Source organism: Nymphaea colorata, chromosome 2, assembly GCF_008831285.2.
Source record: "Nymphaea colorata isolate Beijing-Zhang1983 chromosome 2, ASM883128v2, whole genome shotgun sequence".
Taxonomy (NCBI): domain Eukaryota; kingdom Viridiplantae; phylum Streptophyta; class Magnoliopsida; order Nymphaeales; family Nymphaeaceae; genus Nymphaea; species Nymphaea colorata.
This window is the reverse complement of record NC_045139.1, coordinates 715,739-738,505: the sequence shown is the minus strand read 5'-3', so window position 1 is coordinate 738,505 and position 22,767 is coordinate 715,739. Positions and strand designations below refer to the sequence as shown.

Below are 22,767 nucleotides of genomic sequence, written 5' to 3'. Positions count from 1 at the left end.
AGAAGAAAAATACTCCTAATTATGAATAAAAACATAGTAAATGAGCAAAAGACCAAACGGCGTGGCGAAGAAACCACATGGTTTTCTTTGTCAGTTTATAGTCTTTGGCGTTTGTTTGTTATGAGTTATCAGCTACGGTTGGATCATATCAGAAAATCTAGAAATTTGAACGCACCAACAAGTTTGCAGCAAAATGGTAGGTGCAGAAAGAAAATTTTCATAAAATACATTTTATTCCAGCTTTAAGTGATCCGGACGTCATGCTGGGAGTGGATCAGGTCCAAGGGGTGAAGAGAGAGAAAGAGAGAGAGATTGTGTTTCTCATGTATAATGTCAGCTACCATTAAAATAGAATACACTTGATCGTTTCCAAGACATCTTCATTCCTTCTTTCTTTTTTTTTTTTAAAAAAAATTATAGCAGAGTTGGTGTATCCTATAAATGGGCATCCCGGAAGCATGTTGTTATCATCCTCAGCTCTGCTTTCTGCAGTCGGAAGTCCTTGAAGAGGAAAATGAAGGGACTTGCGATTGCCCTCGTTGCCTTCTTGGGGTTGATGGTTGCAGGCTTTGCCTCCACTGACTGTGGCCTGCAGTATGACTATTACCACAAGTCATGCCCGCAGGCTGAGCAAATCATTGCCACAACGATGGATAAACTCATCAAGCAAAACTTTGATATAGTCCCCAATTTGGTCAGGATGCACTTTCATGATTGCTTTGTGAGGGTATTGCACATTTTTCTCCTCTGCAGTTACTATATGCTTTCAATTTGAAGTCTCTCTCTCTCTTATATATATATATATATATATATATATATATATATATATATATATATATATATATATATATATATATGTGTGAAGGGCCACGCTGTTAATTTGTTGTTCTGAATGTTGCAGGGATGTGATGCTTCCATTCTCCTCAACTCAACCAAACACAATGTGGCCGAGAAAGACTCCCCCATAAACAACCCAAGTCTTGGAGGCTTTGATGTGATAGATAAGCTCAAGGAAGCCTTAGAGGTTGAGTGCCCAAGAACTGTCTCTTGTGCAGATATCATTACTTTTGCAACAAGGGAAGCTATCCACAAGGTAAAACATTTAGCCAAATATCTTATGAAAACGCGATGAAGCACTCATGTGGAAGAATAAATTCATGCTGTCAATAATGTGATATGCTCTTCATCTGTGAGAGACAAAAAAATAAAACTGGTTTTCTTTTTCATTGGGTCAGGCTGGTTCAGACTTTCCAAGGTATGAGGTCCGAGGAGGAAGAAAGGATGGCAGAGTCTCGCTGGCCAGTGAAACCATCACTTTTATCCCGCCACCTACCTTGGATGTCAGCGGCATCGCCCGCTTCTTTGGAGTCAAAGGACTCACCCTTGACGACGCTGTTACTTTGCTCGGTAGACTCTCTCCCTCTTTTCCTTCACTTGGGTAGCGAACATAGAACTTAAGATTACAAGCTAGTGCAATTTCAAACTTTGTCTGATGATATATATATATATATATATATATATATATATATATATATATATATATATATATATATATATATATGTATGTATGTATATGTCTCATAATTTCCTTCAGTTGGGTATCAATATAAGCACTTGGGTTTGTAAACTGGTGGTGTTCAAACTCTGTTTCATGACATACTGATTACTGCTGCATTGTGTGTGTGTTTGTGTCCACATATATATAATCTTAAAAATTTCTTTGCGTATTAATATAATGAATTGAATCTGCGAACCAGTGAGATTTCCTTCAGTCGGCTATCAGGAGAAGGACCTGAATTTGTTGACTAGTGTGAGTTCAAACTATTTTTTTTTATGGCATGAATATATATATATATATATATATATATATATATATATATATATATATCCTTCACTTGGGCAAACAAGGACTTGAATCTGTGAACTAGTGTGATTTCCAACTCCGACTGATGACTTGTACTGATCCTTCCTTCTGCATTTTTTCATCCACCTACAGGTGCGCATTCTATTGGAGACTCACACTGTTCTGCCATTGGTGGGAGGGAGAGGAACTTCAAGAACACCGGCAAGCCTGATCCCACTTTAGACCCCAAATATGCAGCAAAGCTACGGAAGCAATGCCCTGCAAGTCAGGGGACAGATCCCACCGTCTCTTTGGACCCCATCACGCCAGATGTCTTGGACAACAAGTATTACGTTGGTGTTCTGAAGCATTTGGGTCTCTTCACATCTGACGCAACACTTCTCACAGATGAGGCCACCAGTGCAGAAGTCCATCTCTATGCTTACAATCCCGCCATCTGGAGAAAGAAATTTGTTGCCGCAATTATCAAAATGGGAGAGATTCAGGTGAAAACAGGGGATGATGGAGAAGTAAGAAAGAACTGTGCCTTGGTCAATTGACGGGAGGTGTACTCTGAAGCTGTCTTTTGCAACTAGGAATGAGTTGCAGAGGAATTACGTTAGGTTTTCTTTTTATGCTTTCTCATAGCAGGAGGAGCAAAGGTGGCTCCCGATTCTGCATCAAAGAAAGGTGTTCACATGGTTTCATGCTTTTGTACTATACCTCTGTGCTTGTTGGCTGCAGTGGTTTCATCTCGCTGTCATTCATTCGTTCCCTTGTAATAGTCTTACTTAATAAAGTTGAATCGCTTTGAAATTGTTGAAAAGTGTAGCTTAATTTGCAGTTAGATGACTGTAGCTTCTCGTTCTTCGGACCATGACGCCTAGCGAAATGCATCATCTATATGATCAAACTGAGGCCACTTATACTCTTAGAAGTGTATCGAGTGACTGACATGACAATGGTGAAAATATAGCGCATTCTTTTTACATGGGGCTGAAGACTAATACAAGATAAGACATGAAAGCTTGGGATGGCAGCCATGGCTGACTTAATCCTTGGCAGGGCAAGCCGCTTGTTTAGAGGAGCAATGGTGAGATTTCAACTGGCATTGAACTTAACATTTTGGTTTAGGAGAGGGTGCCCTTGGGCAGAAAGGACACAAATGAAGTAGTGGAAGCATGCATAAAACTTAATGGCACCTTAGTCTTTATTCTTCTGTCAAATGAAGCAGACAAGATTGTTTGAAAAAATAACTACCAAGCTTGAAGGTTGCAATTAGAAGGCACATTCAACTACCACCAAGTTTGAAGGTTGCAATTAGAAGGCACATTCAACTAGCTGCTATTCACGGGCCAAGTTGGGCGTGCTCAAACTTGGCGCAAGTCATAGAAAGGGGTGCGCATCGGGCCCGGGCAAGGTTGAACCTGGCCCAATTTCTTCAAGGGCTCGGGCTGGAGTGCAACTGTTTTCATGGCCTTGACCCAGCCCGACCTAGGTCAGAACAACGCTTACCCCTACCCCTCCTCATAGATGGCCTGGCTCAAGGCTTGGCTCGTGCTATGTCTAGCTTGGGTTCTCCAACTAAAGCTTAGCTAGGCAGAGTTGAAGACAGCTCGATTCTAGCTACGCTGAGCACTTGGTTTCAAACTCCATTCTAGTTAGGCTGAGCACTTGGTTTCAAACTTGTGAACTGACTTTACCTAACTTCGGGTTGATTCGTTTATTAAATGAGGTGCTCGAGTTTCTTGTCCGCAAGCTTAGACAAGTCTTGGAGTAGGCCTGGTGTCGTCCATTTTTCAGTCTCGTCTCACATGATCTTACCTATCGCCAGTGGCTGAGCCAGGAAAAATGGTTGGAGGGCACTTATTTAAACACACTCTAATCTGGTGGGGCACTTTTAATAAATATTTAAGATTTCTATTTAAAAATAAAAAACTTTTAAGAAACTAATGTGAGCAACAGCCCACACCAGTCACAATGTGGCTGCGCCATTGCCTACCGCAATAATAAAAATTTATTAAAGGTGGGGGAGAGTTCTCTAACTAGAAATTCTTCGTACTACATGAATGTGGTTGAACAGTGGCCCCGGCTAAACGGGGTCCGGGTCAGCCCGTTGGGCTCAAAACTCGGGCCCGACCCAGCCAAACCTGGTTATATTAAAAAATATTTTTTAAATTATAAAATATTTTTTAAATTATAAAATATTTTTTATATCAAATATATTTTTTAGTAACAAATATATGTTATTAAATCAAAGAAAACATTTTTTATAATTTAAACGGGCTAGATCGAGCCGGGCTCAGGCCGACTCGAGCCAGCCCACCAAGCCCGGGCCGGGTTTTTTTGGCCTGGACTTGTGCCTGCCCCTGCCAGTGCCCCGGCCTGGCGCCCACCCTTTGCTCCGACCCAATGGGTTTGGTGAAGTTGGTCGGGCTAGTGACTGTTACTTACTGGTTTAGTTCTCATAGACATGGACTCTTTATATAAGTCTAAGCACTTATTGTAACACCCCATTATGAAAGTTTTAGTTTATCTTAAAGATTGTGAGAAAACTTCAAAGATTTACAAGGGAATGGTTCAAGCGTTTGGTTGTCATTTTCCTACCTCTTTAGGATTGAAACTGAATCTACTGGGGACTAATTGAAATTCACAAAACTAGAAGCCCCAACCTGAGTGGAAGAGGCCATATTGTTATATGTATAGGTCCTAAGTGTAAAAATACTAGTTTAATTAGCTATCATTTTATGCTCTCAAGAAAGTCTCTTAACTGTATTTACATGTATAATCAAAGGGTTAGATATATAAATATTACTTTGAAAAATGTGTATATGGTACTTGGGTAGCAGATTTTTGGTTATTTAATCCATTCTAAACTGTATTTTGTTGCCTTTTTTTTTTCTTTTCTTCTTCTTTTTCAGTTTCTAGCTAGGTTTTCGTCTAAAGTGTCCAGCAGATCTATTGACTAGCAGACGAGATTGTTCTTAAGGTCTGCATATGCATATGTGAGGCAAAGCGTCCAGACCAAACAATAGAAGGGACAAGAAAATTTGACAGAAGAATACAATAATAAAATGCTACACAATATAGGTACATTTCAAATTTCATAAATCTCTTTTCTTGGGAGATTTCCATGCATGAGATAATAGCAGAGACCTGCCAATTCAACAGGATGGATGGTCAAAACGGTCAAAAGAAAAGAAAAATAATTAGAAAAAAGTGATGGGTATTTTTATGTTTTAACATTAATTTACATTGTTTTCTTTGTTTTTCTGTCAACCATCCATTTACATTGTTTTTCTGTCAACCATCCATTTACAATGTCTTACTCACATATATATAATAATCTATAAAATTCTCAAAAATTAAAGCAAAATAAAATAAAAATATAGAATCTTGATGAAAGGAAAATAAAAATGAAAGGAAAAATCAAAACTAAAGAAAGACTTAAGTTTTAGAATATAAGTTTTTATGTTTTAAAATACAACCACACATACTCATGTCACTGTACCTACCTGCTAACACAAGCGCTTGAGCCGATCACACGTACCAACGTGACTAAAGGTGTTTTTTAGAAGTAAACAACTAAATACTTTTTTAAGGCCTTGTTTGATTGCAATGAAAAATTTAATGTGGTAAATTTACCACGGTAACTGGAAAGAAATATATGATGAAATTTAACCCTCTTTCGATTTGAGGTTTTTTGCATGATAAAATTAACTGTGTTTGATGCGCACATGGTAGTTTTTTGTAGGGTAAATTTAACTGTGTTTGGTGTACAAGATAAAAAAATAAAAGTGTTGTTAAATTAAATCGATCTAATTCGGCAAATCAAATCAGTGGCAAGTGGCAAACGGATTTAATTGGATGGCTGATTCAAGAGTACCATGTGTCAGGTTTTAATTAATTTTTAAATATTTTAATATTTTTTTCATTTTAGTTATGTTTTTCATAATATTCATTTATTTTGTGGAATGAAGTTTTTCGCCAAATCACAACTGATTTATACGTTTTAGTAATGATCATAATACGGGGATATATATACCAAGATCTGAAATTTCACTCATTTCTTAGTCAAAATGAAAATATAACAGAGAAAAAAAAAGCCAAAATTTTCTCAAATAAAGCTTTTGCCGCCATGATGAGACCTACTTTTTTTCACCAACCCCAATTCTTTAAACTACGTTGACCAAGTACAATCGTTAGCCCTACAATCAAATTTGTTTTCTTTTTATTTATTTTCATGGCCTATTGGTTTCCTTTAATTGGTTTGCCCACCACACATAAAAAAAGTTTGTAAAATTGACTTGTGAATGGGTGAAGAAATGGAGTCCTTGTTTATTATTATTTTTTTGGTTAGTTCATAATTGTTGCGTTTTAAGCAACTTGAAATAATTCATTGACTTAACCATATAAGCTAGTGGCCCGCAATGCATTCTTTTTTTATTTAGGTAATCATTCTTGTTTTAGTTACTGAGAAACATTACCAAGTATTAGATATTGATTACTAATTAGTACTTCAATTACTAGAACCATCTTCAGCCATTGAGAGATTAGATTTTCTAAGTTAAAACAGTTTACGGCCTCAAAAAGAAGCTCGAAGGTCCTTCCTTCCCTTGCTTTTGAGGTTCAGAGTTATATCGGAGTAAGCAATGACAATGATACACTCTTCAACCTAAGTCCAACCACGTAAGACACAACGACATAGTGCCTATGAGAATCAAACTAAAAACCTACTTCAAAGGTTCTTGCTTATGCACATCCGAAATGCAATATTCTTTTTTTTTTTCCAAGTTTGAGAACTAGAACAGCTTTCTTTTTAAATTTCTGATTACGTCCCAACAAATTTTTTTGTTCATATATTATGAAAGTCAGTCACTGCGTGTACGAGGAATTTAAAAAATAAACTAGGTTTAGAAGTCTCTGTCAACATAAAAAATAAATAAATAGTCAACTTACATAAAACTGTGTGGGCAATTGTCCATGTGCTTCTGCCATGAGGCAAAGGATAAAATGGGAAATACAAAGTTGTTTTTCAATTTTGTTGTGATTTAGGGGCAACATGATGTTTTGCCCGGGTCGAACAGACAGGCACCACTGACTATGGACAATCCAAGTTAGATTTCCATTGGTGGCAGGCACAATTTGAGATCAAGGAGGTATATATATAGCATTCTAATGTCAGAATGACTATAGTACCCTTGGGAAAAAAATTGTGAAACACATTTTATAAGGACAAAAATGGAAAACTCAAAAGTTTTTTTTTTTTGAAAAAAGAAAAAACAAAGCACTGCACAGGATCCAAATATGGGCAGGCTTGTGCACTTTTGAATTGTGCATAGATCCATGTGCATGACACATACCTTTAAAAATGGACTACAGTTCCAATAAAAGTAGATCAAGGGAACACATGTTGTGCACTAAGGGCTGTGTGCGGTGTAGTCGGGTCCGAGCATATTGAATGGGTTCTAGCTAAAAGAGTTGTGTTTGCTTTTTTTTTTTTTTAGAACCCAATGTAAGCAAAAAAAACTCAATGAGTCAAGAAGAATATCATATCTAGCTGTGCTCCTAAAGAAAATGCCAAACTTCTCATATGCAAATTAAAGCAGTTTAATTATAACAGTCCAAATTGTGATACAATTAAAAATGTACGACGGAGCAGGTGCACTTCACCGGTCCCCGTGGAACGAACGCCAACTCAGGGATTCCTCGTCTGGAATCGTGTGCACTGATGGTAATTTTGTATCCTGTTCTTACAGGAGGCTAGCTGTTCTCGTGATCAACGTGGCCTCAGGCTTCTTCAGTGTCGTGGATCGAACATATCATATGATATACTTTAAAACATTATTGCATTAATCCACTTCCTCGCAATGATCAGTACCGGAAATCGTGTCGTGTAGACGACTTTGGACTCCTGTGGTTCAAGTCGTGTTTCTAATTAGCTTAACATTCATGGTAGATTGTTACTTTCCACTGGTTTTATCTTGAAATTTGAAGCAGATTCCTGAATACTATGTTGCCGAGTTTTATAAATATGTTCATAATATATTGTTATTATCCAGTGATTGGATCATAAAATTTGTGGTAGATAATTCATGCAAAGTTTATAAACGTCCCAACCAAACGGCTTCTAAATGGGTGTTCGGTAACATGATTGTTTTGGGTTCTATAAAAAACAACAAGCCAATGTTCCATGAATGTCAGTGGTGAAAGCAAGTGTAGGATGACGTGGGTGATTGTCTTATTATACATTGATATAAGTTATATATATATATATGTATATATATGTAAATTTTAAACTATTAGTGCTTAGAGAGACAGAAATTACCGTCGCTCTCATTGTTGTTGAAGTTATATATATATACTCTCATTGTTGTTGAAGTTGTTGTTGAAGTTAGTTGTTAAAGTTATATATATATAAATATAACTTCAACAACAATGAGAGTATATATATATATAAAAGTTCAAAAACAATGAGAGCGACCGCAATTTCTGTCTATCTAAGCACTAATAGTTTCAAGTTTTTATATATATATATATATATATATAAACTTGAAACTTTAAGTGTTTAGGTAGAAGAACAAAAGGGGAAGCCAGAGAGAGACAGTTGATTTAGTTTGGTGCTAACATTGCTGGTGAAGTCGTTATCTTACTGTTTAGGTAGCACAACGAAGAAGAGAGAGAGAGAGAGAGAGAGAGAGAGAATAAGCAATCATGTTCTGTGCATATAAAATTGCATACAGAACGTCAAAGTTGGTTTCCGAATTCTTCCTTATTAATTAATTGCACGATCTTGAGCTGGGGAGCAGCATATAAACAGGCGTAGCGAAAGCCTGCTACGTCCCATCTCCCACTGATCCAAGCATCCTTAGAATTCTCTGCTATTGCAAGTTTCAACATTGCAGAGAAAATGAAGCTTCTTTTCGTTGCTGTACTTCTGATTTCGTTCCTGAGCTTCGTATCTCCAGGCTTTGCCACACCCCATCCTGGTCACAACGATGGCCTCAGGCATCGCTATTACCACAAGACGTGCCCGCAGGCCGAGGAAATCATTAGGAAAATGATGGATGAATTCATAAAAATAGACTCTGATATAGCTCCCCACTTGGTCAGAATGCACTTCCATGACTGCTTCATCAGGGTATGCAACTCTTCTGCCTTTTCTGTCTAAATATTGCAAACTATAGTTACTGTTCTCATAGTGTAAAGTCTAAACCTCTTTCAATTTTGAGTTATACATATTACTTAAATACATACATACATATATTAAGATTATGTCTTGTTTCTCTGTGCTTTAAGCTGTTAACCACTGTTCTTAAACTACCCTTTAGTAAATAAGTATCAATAAGTTTAACATTTCGAAGACTTAGGTTTTTGGGCCTAACAAAAACAGTACGTTTGGCCCACATATATGCAGAAGTTTGGAGTGGTTTTTGATGTTTTCAATTGAAATGTTGTAGGGCTGTGATGGATCTATTCTCTTGAATTCAACATCGACAAGTAAAGCAGAGAAAGACGCGTCTATAAACAAACCTAGTCTCGGGGGATTTGGTAAAATAGAGAAGATGAAGGCAGCCTTGGAGGCCGCGTGCCCGAACACAGTCTCATGTGCCGACCTCCTCGCATATGCAACCAGGGAAGCCGTCCATAAGGTGTACTACAGAATTACAGATGCCATGCAACTATAAAGCTCTAGAAATCAATTAATTAATGCAACTGTACATTCTGTAGACAAGCCATGCATGTAAAGTTGAAGAGATTCAAAGCACGGTGAAAAAGTTCATTAACTTTCTCTTTTCAATCTTACCTTTTGTTATCGCCCAGGCTGGTAACTTCCCACGGTACAAAGTTCGTGGAGGAAGGAAGGACGGCAGAGTCTCTTGTGCTAATGAAACCGAATCAAATCTTCCACGGTCTTCCGTCGACCTGAAAGCTATTGCTCGGTTCTTTAGAGCCAAGAACCTCAGGCTTAAGGATGCAGTTACCCTCCTTGGTATGCATTTTACTATGGATGACCTCTCTCTCTCTCTCCCTCTCTCTTTCTCTCTCCAAAGATAAAAATAAGTAGGGAATTGTCCTTAATTTTTGGGGCTTATCTTTTTACTAATATATTTTAAAAATTAGAAGGACCAATTTTATGATTTACTTAATAGGAGGGCTAAACTTTTATGAAGGCTGTCAAATAAAGGCTTAAAATAAGCTTATGATAACTTGAGAAACTGCAATATATAGCATTTTCCACTAACTTACATTCTTACCTTTCCCATTCTTTTTATAACATGCCTCCTATGGGTAATGAAGAATGTGACAAAGAGACGACCCATTGTTTGACAGGTTCTCATAAACAGCAGGTCATCTTGATCAAAAAAATTATAAAAGTGGTATCTTTCATCATTATAGAAAAATGGTAGGCTAAAAATTAATTTTTTTTCAAAAAAATTCGAGTTATTGTGCATTTAAAATTAAAAAAAAAAATGTCTTCTTCTTCTACTTGATATAGCTTGTGAGTCATTATATAATTAGATTGATCATGTAACTCCTAGTGATCCATATTGTTCTCATACAGTAGAGAACATGATTGTAAAGAAATATACAATATTTCCAAGGGAATTATAATTTGTTCTAACATTTGCAGGTGCGCACTCCTTTGGCGACGCCCACTGCTCAGTTATTGGGGGAAGATACGAGAAGAATTTCAACCACACAGGGAAACCAGACCCCACACTGAACCCTGCTCTTGCAGCAAAGCTCAGAAAGGCCTGCGCAGTGAGTTCCGACCCAACTGTCTCCCAGGACAGCATCACACCCGACGTCTTGGACAACAAGTACTACGTGGGTCTTCTGCAGCACAAGGGGCTCTTCACCGCCGATGCAGCGCTTCTCACCAGCAAGAAAACCAGGCGTCTGGTTCGTCTTTACGCAGCGAAACCCGCAACCTGGAAGAAGAAGTTCGCAAAGGCCATGATCAAGCTGGGAGAAGTGCAGGTGAAATATGGGGAAGAGGGAGAGATAAGAAAGAGGTGTGACGTCGTCAATTAGGAGGCATATTGTTGTTCTCTTGCTGCTTGTAATTTCTTTTTCAAGCTGAGATCAGATGTTGCTGATAGCAATGGTGCTGAATGCTCGGATATATAAAAATGTGTGTGTGTGGCTGTGTCGATCAATTATTGGCATTGTAGAACTGGAATCTATCGAATAAAAATGGCACATTCTTATAATTATTCAACGGAAGAAACAGGTTGAGCAAACCAAAGTTAATGATTCATTGGTTAGTTCACTACAACAAAGCGGCCAATTTGGTGCTAATTCGATTATTGCACTCCATGAAATTATGGCTGCGTGTACCCAAATAGTGGGATACTAATTAAACTTTCTCGAAGAATTATAGCATCTGTAGTTTGTACATTAGTCACTATATTCTGTCCTAATAATATTCTGTCCTAACATTATTAATATATCTTGCTTTTTATACACAGTAATAGGGCCACATGTGGGGTGGTATAGGCAGTTCAGTGCCAAATCTCCTTTATTTTCATATAAATGTCTTCAACTATTTGTTTATTTATATAATGGTATAGTCACAGAAAACGCGTTTTTTTTAAAAAAAAACCCAAAAAAATGTGATAAATTAACTGGTTGTTTAAAACTTAAAATACAGTGTTTTTTAAAAAAAATTAAAAAAACATGTTTTTTTAGCGCATTTTTTTCGTGTTTTTTCATTTTTTCAGTTTTTTTAATGTTAAACAGTTTTTTTTTTATTTGCCGCAAACGTACTTATCTTTTCATGTTTGTATTATTAGTTTCTCATTTATTTTATTTTTTGTAATTTTAGTTTTTTAAAATTTTAAAAAATTTACAGTATATTTCCGTATTTTTCAAGCTCATTGTATTATACCGTTTAAAATTTCGAAACGTTATTTATGACTATGCTTTAAAGTACAAAAAAATTTCAAATAGTACCCTTCATCCAAAAATTTCTGAATATGCAATTGTTTATATACCTATAATGGCACTCCCACAAATTCCTAGATCTACATGAAAGTTTAATTATATATATCTCCTAATCTGTCATGGCCCTACCCAAGCACAGTTTTGATATATATATATAGAAACCAAACCCCACTTATAGGTCAATAACGTGAACAAAGATATATATTAAATGGCTCCATCAACTTGGACTTATTAAATTGGCTAAGGGGGTTTAAAAAATCAGATGCGTGGGATTCAGGTTTAAAAAATGACATCTAACGGAATTCAGATTTTGATTTAAATAAATAACTGACCATGATCAAATGCATATTCAAAATCAAATTTAAGTTTAAATAAATACCATATATCTAATGTCCATATATTTTGAAAGATGGGCTTTAACAATGCAGTTTGGATCCATTTTGTACATTTAAAAGTCGCATTCAGATTGGCGGTGAATTTACAAGTCCGATTTGATATAATATAATCCAAATTCGGTTCAAGTATGTGAACAAATGATAAATTGGATATGAAATTGGATATGGATCTACTGTTTGAAACTTGGGAATTCAATTAGATCGCCTCATTAATTAGATGGGGAGATAAGATTCTACAACCTAGAAAATATCAATTGAATGTAACTTTTATATTGTGGAGCTCCAGATTCTGATAGCATGGTCCTATCCACAGTAGTTTTGGCAATATCTGCATCTAAAATTCGAAAAGGAAAAAAAAAAAAAAATGTTTGGTTTCTTAAAGAGGTGCGGTCAATTTTGATGATTGAGGACATAATACTTATTTTTATTGAGACGGAGACGTGGTTCGGACATGGGGCCGATCGATATGGCCGCCTTTAAAATATCAGCCGGCCCGGGGCCGAACCTTCCCATGTCCGTCCATACAAGCCCTTACAGACCAATACGTATACTAATAAGCATTTTACAAATTAATTTACTAATTCAAATTGTCATATATATATATATATATAAACTTAAATATAATATGAATAAAACAAATCCAACAAGCCCAAATCCCTAATTTGATTGCACGTAAAATAGTAAATTAGAATTTGCAATATTTTGTAGCATCTAATCTGGCAAGAATTGCATTCTATTTGATATTTTACTGATTAATTTTTAAACGAAAATGAAAAAAATTAGAGCGATCAACGGGATCGGAGCCGATGGATATGCATCTGATGTTGTGATGGGGCGATTTGAAATCCGATATTGTCAATCATGGGACTATTATTTCCCGACAAAATCCAACCCGATGAGGCAAAGAGACAAATTGTCGGACAGGCATAACTCCCGACCTTTTCTTGGCTGGGGGCGGATCTCTAGTCACAGGAACTTATCATCTGGGGAAGGTTACAACTTCTTCCTTCTATTATCTCCCATAAATAAATATAAAATCTCTTAAAATAATTTAAAAAAATCGGCCGACTCTGCATTGTTAAAATAAAATAAAATAAATAGCATATAAGTTGTCTTAGTCTTATGGAGCTGCATATGTACTATGCTCTTTATTACCATAAAACAACTAATACGGCATAAAGATGATAAGGACTTCAATTCTTCTTCTTTTTTTTTTTTTTTGGAAAAGTAAGTTGTAAATTTCTCTCACCTGAAATTACATACAATATACTATAATTGATGGGCAATTTTTTGTTTTATAAAAGTCACAACTTTTGGCAGCGTTCGAATTTTGTATTCGTTGAGAAAAGTTAAAAAATAGTTTAATAGGTTGTGTACTCTCTCTCTCTCTCTCTCTCTCTCTCTCTCTCTCTCTCTATATATATATATGTCACATCACTAGGCCCGTATAGAGGCAACACATGATTAATACTTATTTTGATTTTTTTATGATTTAAAAATGAATGGGATAAGTATTGCACAAGTCTAACTTGGTGGGCTTGACCATCGAAGTGGGTAAAAAAGTTTTATTTTTAGGAGAAAAGACCGGGGAACCGCTTGACAGCTGATTGTTGCCATCAAACACGGGCTTCAGCAGGTCGGACTTTCATGAGAACTAGCTGGATCAGGATTTGGATCTGACCCTATTGGTGCTGATACTAGAAGTAGAATCTCTGCTTGTTTCTTTTACAGGGTTGCACGTTCTTCGCATCGAAACCCGAACCAAAATGAGATTGGAGCAGATCTGCATTCCTGTCAGAACCGATCCAACCTAGTAATAGGAAAAAATTTTCCGATAAAAAGTACTTCCGTTCGAAGGAAAAGTCCTCACGTGGTCAAGTGCTGCCTTTCCCCGGCTCGAAGCATATGATTCCTTTTGCAGTCCAACCACCAGGCATTTGCGTGGGTTCGTTAAGTTATTTTTAAATCTGGATTAAAGCTTAATCCAAATCTGGACTCAAGATTTGGATTGGATTTTGGTTAGACGACCAACGGAAGTGCTTCAAAAATTGCAAGTTTAAAAAGCTTTCTTTTTCTCCAAACTTTAGGGTCCAAAGCTGCGTCAATGCCTGGAAAATGCGCCTGCAATATTGCATATCGATGAGTGCATCGTTGGATCTTTATCTGTAACTCAATTGGAAACACCTTGACTCGAACTAGAAACCAACCACCTATTGGAGATTGACCCTGAATTTGTGCCTGTATCCCTCAGGACCCTTGTAGAAGAAGAAATTGGAGAACTCATGATAAAGCAAGAGAAATCATACATATATATATATGTTTTTCAGTCAGTGGAGCATAGTTTTTAAACAAAGCCCTAGTTTTTATATATATTTTCGGTGAGCAGGACTTTTCAGCGTCCAGAAGAAGAAATTTGCGTACTTTAAATTTAAATTTCAAACTTAAAAAGCACACATATGTAAAAAAAAAAAAAGGTTTCTATATATAAATAAAGCAAATTTAGTAGTTTGGCACAGGCTATACTACATGTCTCGCATTTCATCTTCATGTGTTGCCTCCCAACAATTAGATCCTTTTGACTCCTCAAACTCACCTAACCCATGCTTGACTGTTTTAGAACAGAAGCCATTGATAATAATAAAAATTACAATACCCATGCTTCACTATTTGAGAACACCAGCCAGTGATTATATATATATATATATATTTGATACAGAAGGACATCCAATAAATAAACCAATATTTTGATATATAATCGGAAGTGTCTCGGCATGATTGGCCTTGATATGGCCCCTTATTTATCGGTCAATGCCGACCGACAAATGGTGGATATATATATATATATATATATATATATATAGAGAGAGAGAGAGAGAGAGAGAGAGAATCTTACCTGTTTTTTTTCTTTGTAATGAACTTTACAAGTTTATTCAATAAAATAGAGTTTACATGGAAAAATGAAAAAAATATTATTTTAGTGATGGTGCATGGTAGGGAATGAAACCCTAGTTTTGCAAATTGCATCATTAAAATTTGCATTTCCCGCAAATGCGTAGAGTGCATCTAAGTTTTGTTATATGTTGTACATATTTTGGAAAGAGAGGTTGGGAAGAAGAAGTAGATCGACCAATGAGGCATATTTTGGGCACATGGAGGCTTTAGAATAAGTTTATAACGAAACAAACAATCAAGAAATTATAATGCAAGAAGTATTTAAGCCACATCTCAAGCGACGTCCATTGGCCCCAAGCACACAATTTGTTAAAAATATTTGTACTTTTAGAAATTCGAGTTTGCTTTCTTCTCGGGAACGCAAAAGAAGACATTGGAGTTGAAACCATCAAATAGAAATCTTGAATTGGTTTTTTAAAACAATGAATCTTGGAAATGAAGGAATAGTTTATGGGCAACTTGCCTGTGAAAGGACCAGCTTTTGAACAGCCTTATTATAATATAAAAAACTAATAAAAAACTATTCAATAAGAGTTTTGAATGAACATGTGCCAACTTTGAGAAAAAAATTTGTTAGCTGAATTTTAAATTATATTCTTGTGATTTTAATTAATAATTATTTCTCAGAGGAACAGATGTTTAATTGAAACCGTTATATGATAACTTCATAAAACAAACGTAGCTACATTTTAAAAAAAAGTTATGGTCACGCATATGTCTGCACGGGGCTCCATATCCTGGTGCGCCTACTCTGTCTACCAGACTAGTCTGGGTTTTAAAGTTTTGGAGATTGTCGAGTCAAGCCCGAGTTCAGTCAGCTCGAGCTCGGCTCATCTAATAAAACCTCGAGCTCAACTCGGCTCGAGCGTAAGTTCAACTCGATTAAGGCTCGACAAACACATTTGAATAGAATTAATATTCATCGTTATGTGTTGAACTAGAGCTCAACTTGATTATGGCTCGACAAACTCATTTCAATATAATTGATATTTATCATTACGTGTTGAGCTCAAACTGACTCGATTAAAGCTCGACAAACTCGATTAAGGTTCGAGCTCGACTCAGTAGTTACATGTTGAGTTCGAACTCAACTTTTACATGTTGAGTTCGAACTCAACTTGATTGTTTGAACGAATCAACTCATGAATTTAAATTCGACTCATTAAGCAAATGACTCGGCTTGAACTCATTCACGAGCCGAGTTTTAACGAATGAGCTCGAGTAGTTCCACTCGGCGTTTACCTAGCTACTTTATAACCTTTGGGTAATACGTCAGCTTGATTTTAAAAAGATTATGTTGTAGGGGTACTTTTTAGGAAAATAAAAGCAGGGAAATATGTTTGGATAAAAAATTTACCTGTTGTTATCGGCTTGTCAAAATGTCTGTTTGCATGGAAATTAGATATTCATATAAATGCAGTGATACTTATTTATTAATATAACGAAACATAAATTAATATTAATATTCTCCCATATGGTTTCCAATACACCGTGTTCTATGAGTCAATACTTAATAAGAGATTAGCATTTAATGCAACTAAAGTCACCAGATTTTCTTCTTGCAAGGGAAAAACTTGGTTGATTTTCGAGAATGCGGCCTAAAAAGTGTAATTAATTACTGGGCCATGCCTTTTACTTTTCAAAATACGGACACTTGAATTGATATATTAAAAAATTTCACATGACTAATATAACAATTAAATATATATCATGTCTACAAGTTCTACTCCATGATTAAGCTTGTCTTTATCAATCTAGCCTTGACCTATACACATTCATTAATTTTCTTTTGCCATAATAAATAATTTCATACAAATTGTTATTTTTTCACATTGAATCCTTTGTAAAATCTTTATTAACACATCAAATGAACCAGGAGGAATGCCACTGCTAGTATATTTAGACGACTTGAAAGATCTTCAGTTGGTTTAAATTGGGGATGGATTTAAAATCCATGCTACCTGTTAAAAAACATGAATTTAAGATCGAATGAGAAGGGATCCGATCTTAAATCCTTGAATTTAAAATCTGAAGGATTTTCAATCACTGTAGTTTTGAGATCTGCAATAAAACAAACTCACTGTGTTATGCCCAGAAGAGGTCAGCGCATGAGAGGTTAATTAGGTTCATTACAAACATTGAAATTAAATATTTTCCAAGCACGTTATCCTCATCTTCCATCGTCTTGCTCTTCATCATCGACATTATCTCATCATCTTTATTATAAAATTGCGTGCTGAAGATTAATGGAAGACAGGAATGTGAAGGAAAGGGTCCACATTACAGCTCAGTTCTCTATATTCCAAAGTGCCAGCAGAGCCAACTACGGTAGCAACGCCTTCGCATGTGGCCTCTGCTTCTGTGCCCGCCACAAGCCACAGGATGCCTATAAAAATGGGCTTTGCGTCCTGGGAAAAACGCACCACCTTCTTCCTTCTTCTTCTTCTTGATTAAGCTTCAAGGATGAAGAATCTTTCTGTTCTCTGTGTTATCTTCCTTGGACTGGTGTCTTCCATCGCAGCCACTCAGGAGGATGACAGTCTGTGGGCGAAGAACTGCCATGGTGGTTTACAGGAGGACTACTATCAGAAGTCGTGCCCAAAAGCGGAGGCCATCATAGCTCATTTGCTCGCGGGTTTCATCAAGCAAGACGCGAGTTTGCCGGCCAAATTGCTGAGGCTGCACTTCCACGACTGCTTCGTGAGGGTACGTCTTCCCGCCATGATCTGTGTATGATTTGTTTTGTGAATATCTTTGCCGGCACGTCGCCGGAAATGCGCCGGTTTCCGTCACTGAATGTGCCAAGCCGAGTCTCCAAAGTTAAAAATAAAAATGTCGCTACTTTTACCTCTCTCAAAATATACATATTTTTTGACAATTCTTTTAAGTTTTTGCATGAATTGTTTTTTACCCTCTTCCACTTTTTTGCCAGCCAAGGTATTTTGGTCGTTTAGCACCTAAAAAATAATATTTTTAGTGAGAATCGTAGTTAATGAGGTGCAAGTTGAAGCGCAGTGAATTGTATATTTCAAACTTTTAACTTCTTTTCATAATCGCTTTTCATTTATTTTAAAAACTTTTTTTACTTAAACAAGTGATTACACATGCACAATTTTTCAATTTACCTTGTTTATGGAGTCTTGAGCTACGTCGGTATTGTGGCAACAGTGCATTTTTAACTTTTTGAGCCAATTATATAGCAAAAAGTAGCTACTTTAACATCGCTTTTCTTCAAACTGTGAATTATTTTGAAGAAATGTCATATGATCCCGGACAATAATCGGATTTAGAGCAGGCAGATGCTCCCAAAATGTGCCTACCATTTGCTCCTGTTGGACTGTTTTGTCTCCCACCTGGACCTGGCGTGTTTCTTGCTCAATTCTCTCAAGTCTTGATGTCGATGGCTACTCACTTTCTTGCCGACATCAAAATTGTTCTTTGTTAAACAGTAGCTCCTATAGGAATGGAACTAGAGACATGCATCTCTTCAATATTCAATATGAGGCAAACTAACTGAGTTTTAGGGTAAGATTTGTTCATAAATGGTCACGCTGAATTTGATTTTCTCCATATATGAACATAAACCTGTAAAACTTAACTAAGTAAAACCAAATTTTGCAAACAAAACAGATATGTCAAGGGCCGCGTTGATCCAAATACCTGCCATTAATCCATGTTCTTTCTTCGTTAATTGTGTGTGACATTAACTTAGTGAGAGCATGCGTGATGATTTACAGGGATGCGATGCATCTGTTCTTCTGAACTCGACCAAGAACAATCAAGCTGAGAAAGATGCGATGCCAAATGGTACCCTCGAAGGATTCGAGATCATCGACAAGCTCAAGGCAGCGCTGGAGAAAGCGTGCCCTGGAGTCGTCTCTTGTGCAGATATTGTTGCTTATGCTGCAAGGGACAGCACCTTCCAGGTAATCCTCTCTTCTTCTCGAGTCATTCTTGGTGTACTGTGTGTTGTTCATGCTCTTCCAAAACGAGTTGAGCTGAGCTTGGCCTGAGTTAGAAGCTGTGTTCGAGCCAGGTCGTTTGAGACTCGAGCCCACTTCAACCTTGCTACCCAACTTGGCTCGATGAACACCTCTAGCTATTAGCTATATATATGTATGATGTATCTTGATGCATTTTTTGTATATGCAGGCTGGATTAGGTTACCGGTACAAAGTGAAGGGAGGAAGAAAAGATGGAAGCATCTCAAAGGCTAGTGAGGCCGTTCAGAACCTGCCACCTTCAACCTTCAACGTCACCTCCCTCATCAACAGCTTTGCTTCCAAGGGTCTCTCTGCAGACGACATGGTAACTCTTTCAGGTAATTTGAACAAAAAAAACTCAATAATTGCTCATAAGCCCAACGAGTCATGCATATAAAGCAAGTATAAAGTACAATTTTGAAAAATAATAGTCCCAAAGTTCAAGTAAAACTAGTAAAGGTAAGTGAATAGAGAAAAATGGACCAACTTTAGTAAATTATTCATATCAATCTATTTAAGGGTATTTTGATACTTTTGATGCATATAACTCCATTTGGTTGTTCGAAAAAGTAGCCCTCGCTTTATAAAATGCCCATAGCTTCTGTTTTCTTCGCTAAAAGGACAAAGCATACGGCCTCAATCAGTCAGTCGATCGGTATGGCGTTGCCTAACCATATCCATATAGATATAGGTATAGGTAAATACTCATCGATAGGTATGCCCTATCGGCCGAAACACAGCAACCTATTTTTTTTTTATATTTTTATATGTACATAAATGAAAACTAAATTAAAATAATTAGTAAGATAAAAAAAGTTAGAAAAAAAAAACCCAACCTTTTGATGCATACTGAAATATGTCCCATTGGCAGAGTGAAATTTTGAGCGGTAAAATTATCATAGAAAAAAATACATGATTAAAAGTCAGATCTCTCTCTCATAGTTCGACTTTTTTCGAGGGTAAAATTACTCTGATTCGTTGAATTTAGTAGAGTAATTTTTTATGTGTTTGATTTTCACATGAAAAGCCGTAAGTTTCTCCCGACACACAGTAAAATCTGTGTGCATCAAACGACGCCTTAATGACAATATTCACACCTTTCCCACGACTTCAAAGGTCACCAAGATGACTGGGGAATGCAGAAACTTTTAGTTGAAGATGCTAAAAAATGCTTATATTAATGACTAGGTGCACTAATATGTATACAAACAACTGATTATGAGATATCTAAGTACATGTACATAAGCTATAATTTTTTTTATATGTGGTCAATTGCCCGCACAAGCTCACTTGTATCTTTTACTTGGTACGAATCTTACCAAGAATATCAAAATAATCATGTGCCACAATCGTGTCGGTGCATCTACCCTTTTGAGTCCTCACTCCAAATGTCTTTGTTTGAGTCACAGTGAAGAAAACAAGTGCTAATTAAAGGAGAGATGTACAAATGTTGTCGATTCGGATGAAAATTTTCATCCTATTATGAGCTTTTCTATAGTGTTGTCCTTGTAAGACATAGTTTCCAGGTTTGCCTTCAGAAAAAGTGATGATCTGGCCTTGATCTAAGGTTTCTTGTCTTGAAAAAGACAAACATATAATCAAACAAACAGATGTCGGTTAGTAATTGGATTAGACATGCGTCGGTAGGCAAGCGACTAAGTCTCTCAGCTTAAGGTGGCTTTTTTATGAAATTAAGCAACATTACACCTCCTAACATGCCTTACTTTAATTTTTTAGTGTATTATTTTTGGGTGAGCAGGAAGAGTATTTCATTTTATTGCTTAAAAATGAACAGCAAAATTTTCATTCAACCCCTCATCCGCGTAAGATACAGGGTCTGAGTTCAGTACTTCGAAATGTAAAAAGTTAGGTAAGATCTGCGTAAGCGAGTAGCCTTAACCATATATGGTATGAATCTCTATTAAGAAAGATGCTAACCGTTTGATTGTGTTCACTTTAACAGAGGAGGTTTTTTTTTTTCCATTTGTTTAAGAGTATTTTCTCTTTTGTTTAAAGATAGCAGTTGAAAAATTAACTTGATAGCAGTTGAAAAATTAACTTTCTTTTGCTTTTCCAACTTAGTCCTTATAAGGAGGAGGAGTTTCTTTTTCCTTTTTCTCATTGGGCATTTTGGCTTATAGTATTTACCATAGTCACAAAAAAACATGTTTTTTGGGGACAAAAATGTGAAAAAATGCGATAAATTAAATTTTTGTTTAAAACTTAGAAAACCGTAACGTTAAAAACGAAAAAAACACGTTTTTAATACATTTTTAAAGCTTTTTTTGTGGCTTTTTCATTTTTTTAATGTCAAACTGTTTTTTTTTTTTTTTTTACTTGTTACAAATCTACTTATCTTTGATGTTGTGTTACTAGTTTCTTTATTATTTTATTTTTTCTTTATTTCTATTTTTTTAATTTTAAAAATTATCATATTTTTCTTATTTTTTTCACGCTCGTTGTATTATTTTCTATAAAACCGTGATAGTTTAAAATTCCAAAACATTGTTTGGCTATGGTTCAACTGTTGTGTAATTTCTGATCAGGTGCCCACACGATTGGGGCCGCGCACTGCCCCTCTCTCGCTGGAAGGCAGTTCAGCAACTACCCGCCGAAATCACCCCTTCACCTTGACGACGCATATGCTGCCAAGCTGAGGAAGATGTGCCCCAAGTCAGGGAAGACGGTGTCCCAGCTCCCCATGGACGCCTACACGCCCCTCATCCTGGACAACAAGTACTACGTGGGCCTTCTCCATCGCAAGGGCCTCTTCCCTTCCGACGCCACGCTGCTCACCAAGTCCGACACCCAGAAGCTTGTCGCAGCCTACGCCGGCGACCGCCATTACTGGGCAACTAAGTTTGGTGCCGCCATGATCAAGATGGGGGAGGTGCAGGTGAAGACCGGGAAGCAGGGAGAAGTCAGGAGGCTGTGTTCTCGTGTAAATTAACTGAACAGCTTTTTGAAGGAGCTTCTGTAACCTCTGTTAGATCATATGGTGCCCCCTTGAAATTAATGATCGGGCATCAAAATTATGTAACTGCTCTTGTGTTCTTCTTACAGTTTCGCGCGCTTTCGTCGAGGTAAGAGATAAAATAAGTTGTAGTGAGTTTGTGCCAAATGCAATAAACATTCTGTTATGAATCTTACTTATTGTGGCAACATTACAACTGGGTAACAAGTAAGATGCCACCAATATATACTCTATTCAGCTTTCTAAAAGGCATTCGATTACCTCATACTTAAATACAAAGACTTTAAATCCTTGAATTTAACAAGGATTTGGAATACTTTGGTGGAAAGTGCATGAGTTTTTACACCATAAATTTGTCTCAAGAAGCGTAGCATATTTGGTATTTGGTCAATTCATCGGTGAAGGAATGCTTCCTAAACACCAATACAGCTCTGAACCCTAAAGGCAAGAAGACGGGAACTTTTAGCATCTACGTGCCGACAATGGGATCACCTCTCCAATTAATTACATGACAAATTTATAATATTTGTATCTTAAAATTCATGGATTTTAATTAAGTTAGATTCTCTCCCATTCTTCTTCTTCTTTTTCTTCTTTTCTGCTTGGAGATCCGTACAGGAGTATTTTGGTAATTTTTAAAAAGAAATGTCCTTTATAGTCTTTTTACTT

General features: G+C 36.6%; 3 protein-coding genes across 3 annotated transcripts; all 3 read left to right on the top strand.

The window, feature by feature from the left end:
- The first annotated feature begins 484 nt into the window (after positions 1-484).
- Positions 485-2,635, top strand: LOC116248665 (peroxidase 5-like). The gene is made up of 4 exons (XM_031621587.2): positions 485-727; positions 902-1,093; positions 1,236-1,407; positions 1,997-2,635. The coding sequence occupies exons 1-4, from the start codon at positions 515-517 to the stop codon at positions 2,401-2,403; spliced, it is 984 nt and encodes a 327-aa protein (XP_031477447.1). The 5' UTR covers positions 485-514; the 3' UTR covers positions 2,404-2,635.
- A 6,063-nt stretch (positions 2,636-8,698) lies between these two features.
- LOC116248844 (peroxidase 5-like) lies at positions 8,699-11,040 on the top strand. The gene is made up of 4 exons (XM_031621848.1): positions 8,699-8,984; positions 9,304-9,495; positions 9,668-9,836; positions 10,479-11,040. The coding sequence occupies exons 1-4, from the start codon at positions 8,754-8,756 to the stop codon at positions 10,880-10,882; spliced, it is 996 nt and encodes a 331-aa protein (XP_031477708.1). The 5' UTR covers positions 8,699-8,753; the 3' UTR covers positions 10,883-11,040.
- A 6,412-nt stretch (positions 11,041-17,452) lies between these two features.
- LOC116248991 (peroxidase 5-like) lies at positions 17,453-22,273 on the top strand. The gene is made up of 4 exons (XM_031622066.2): positions 17,453-17,847; positions 18,879-19,067; positions 19,294-19,462; positions 21,671-22,273. Exons 1-4 carry the CDS (start codon positions 17,605-17,607, stop codon positions 22,072-22,074), a joined length of 1,005 nt encoding a protein of 334 aa, XP_031477926.1. The 5' UTR covers positions 17,453-17,604; the 3' UTR covers positions 22,075-22,273.
- The last annotated feature ends 494 nt before the right edge of the window (positions 22,274-22,767 follow it).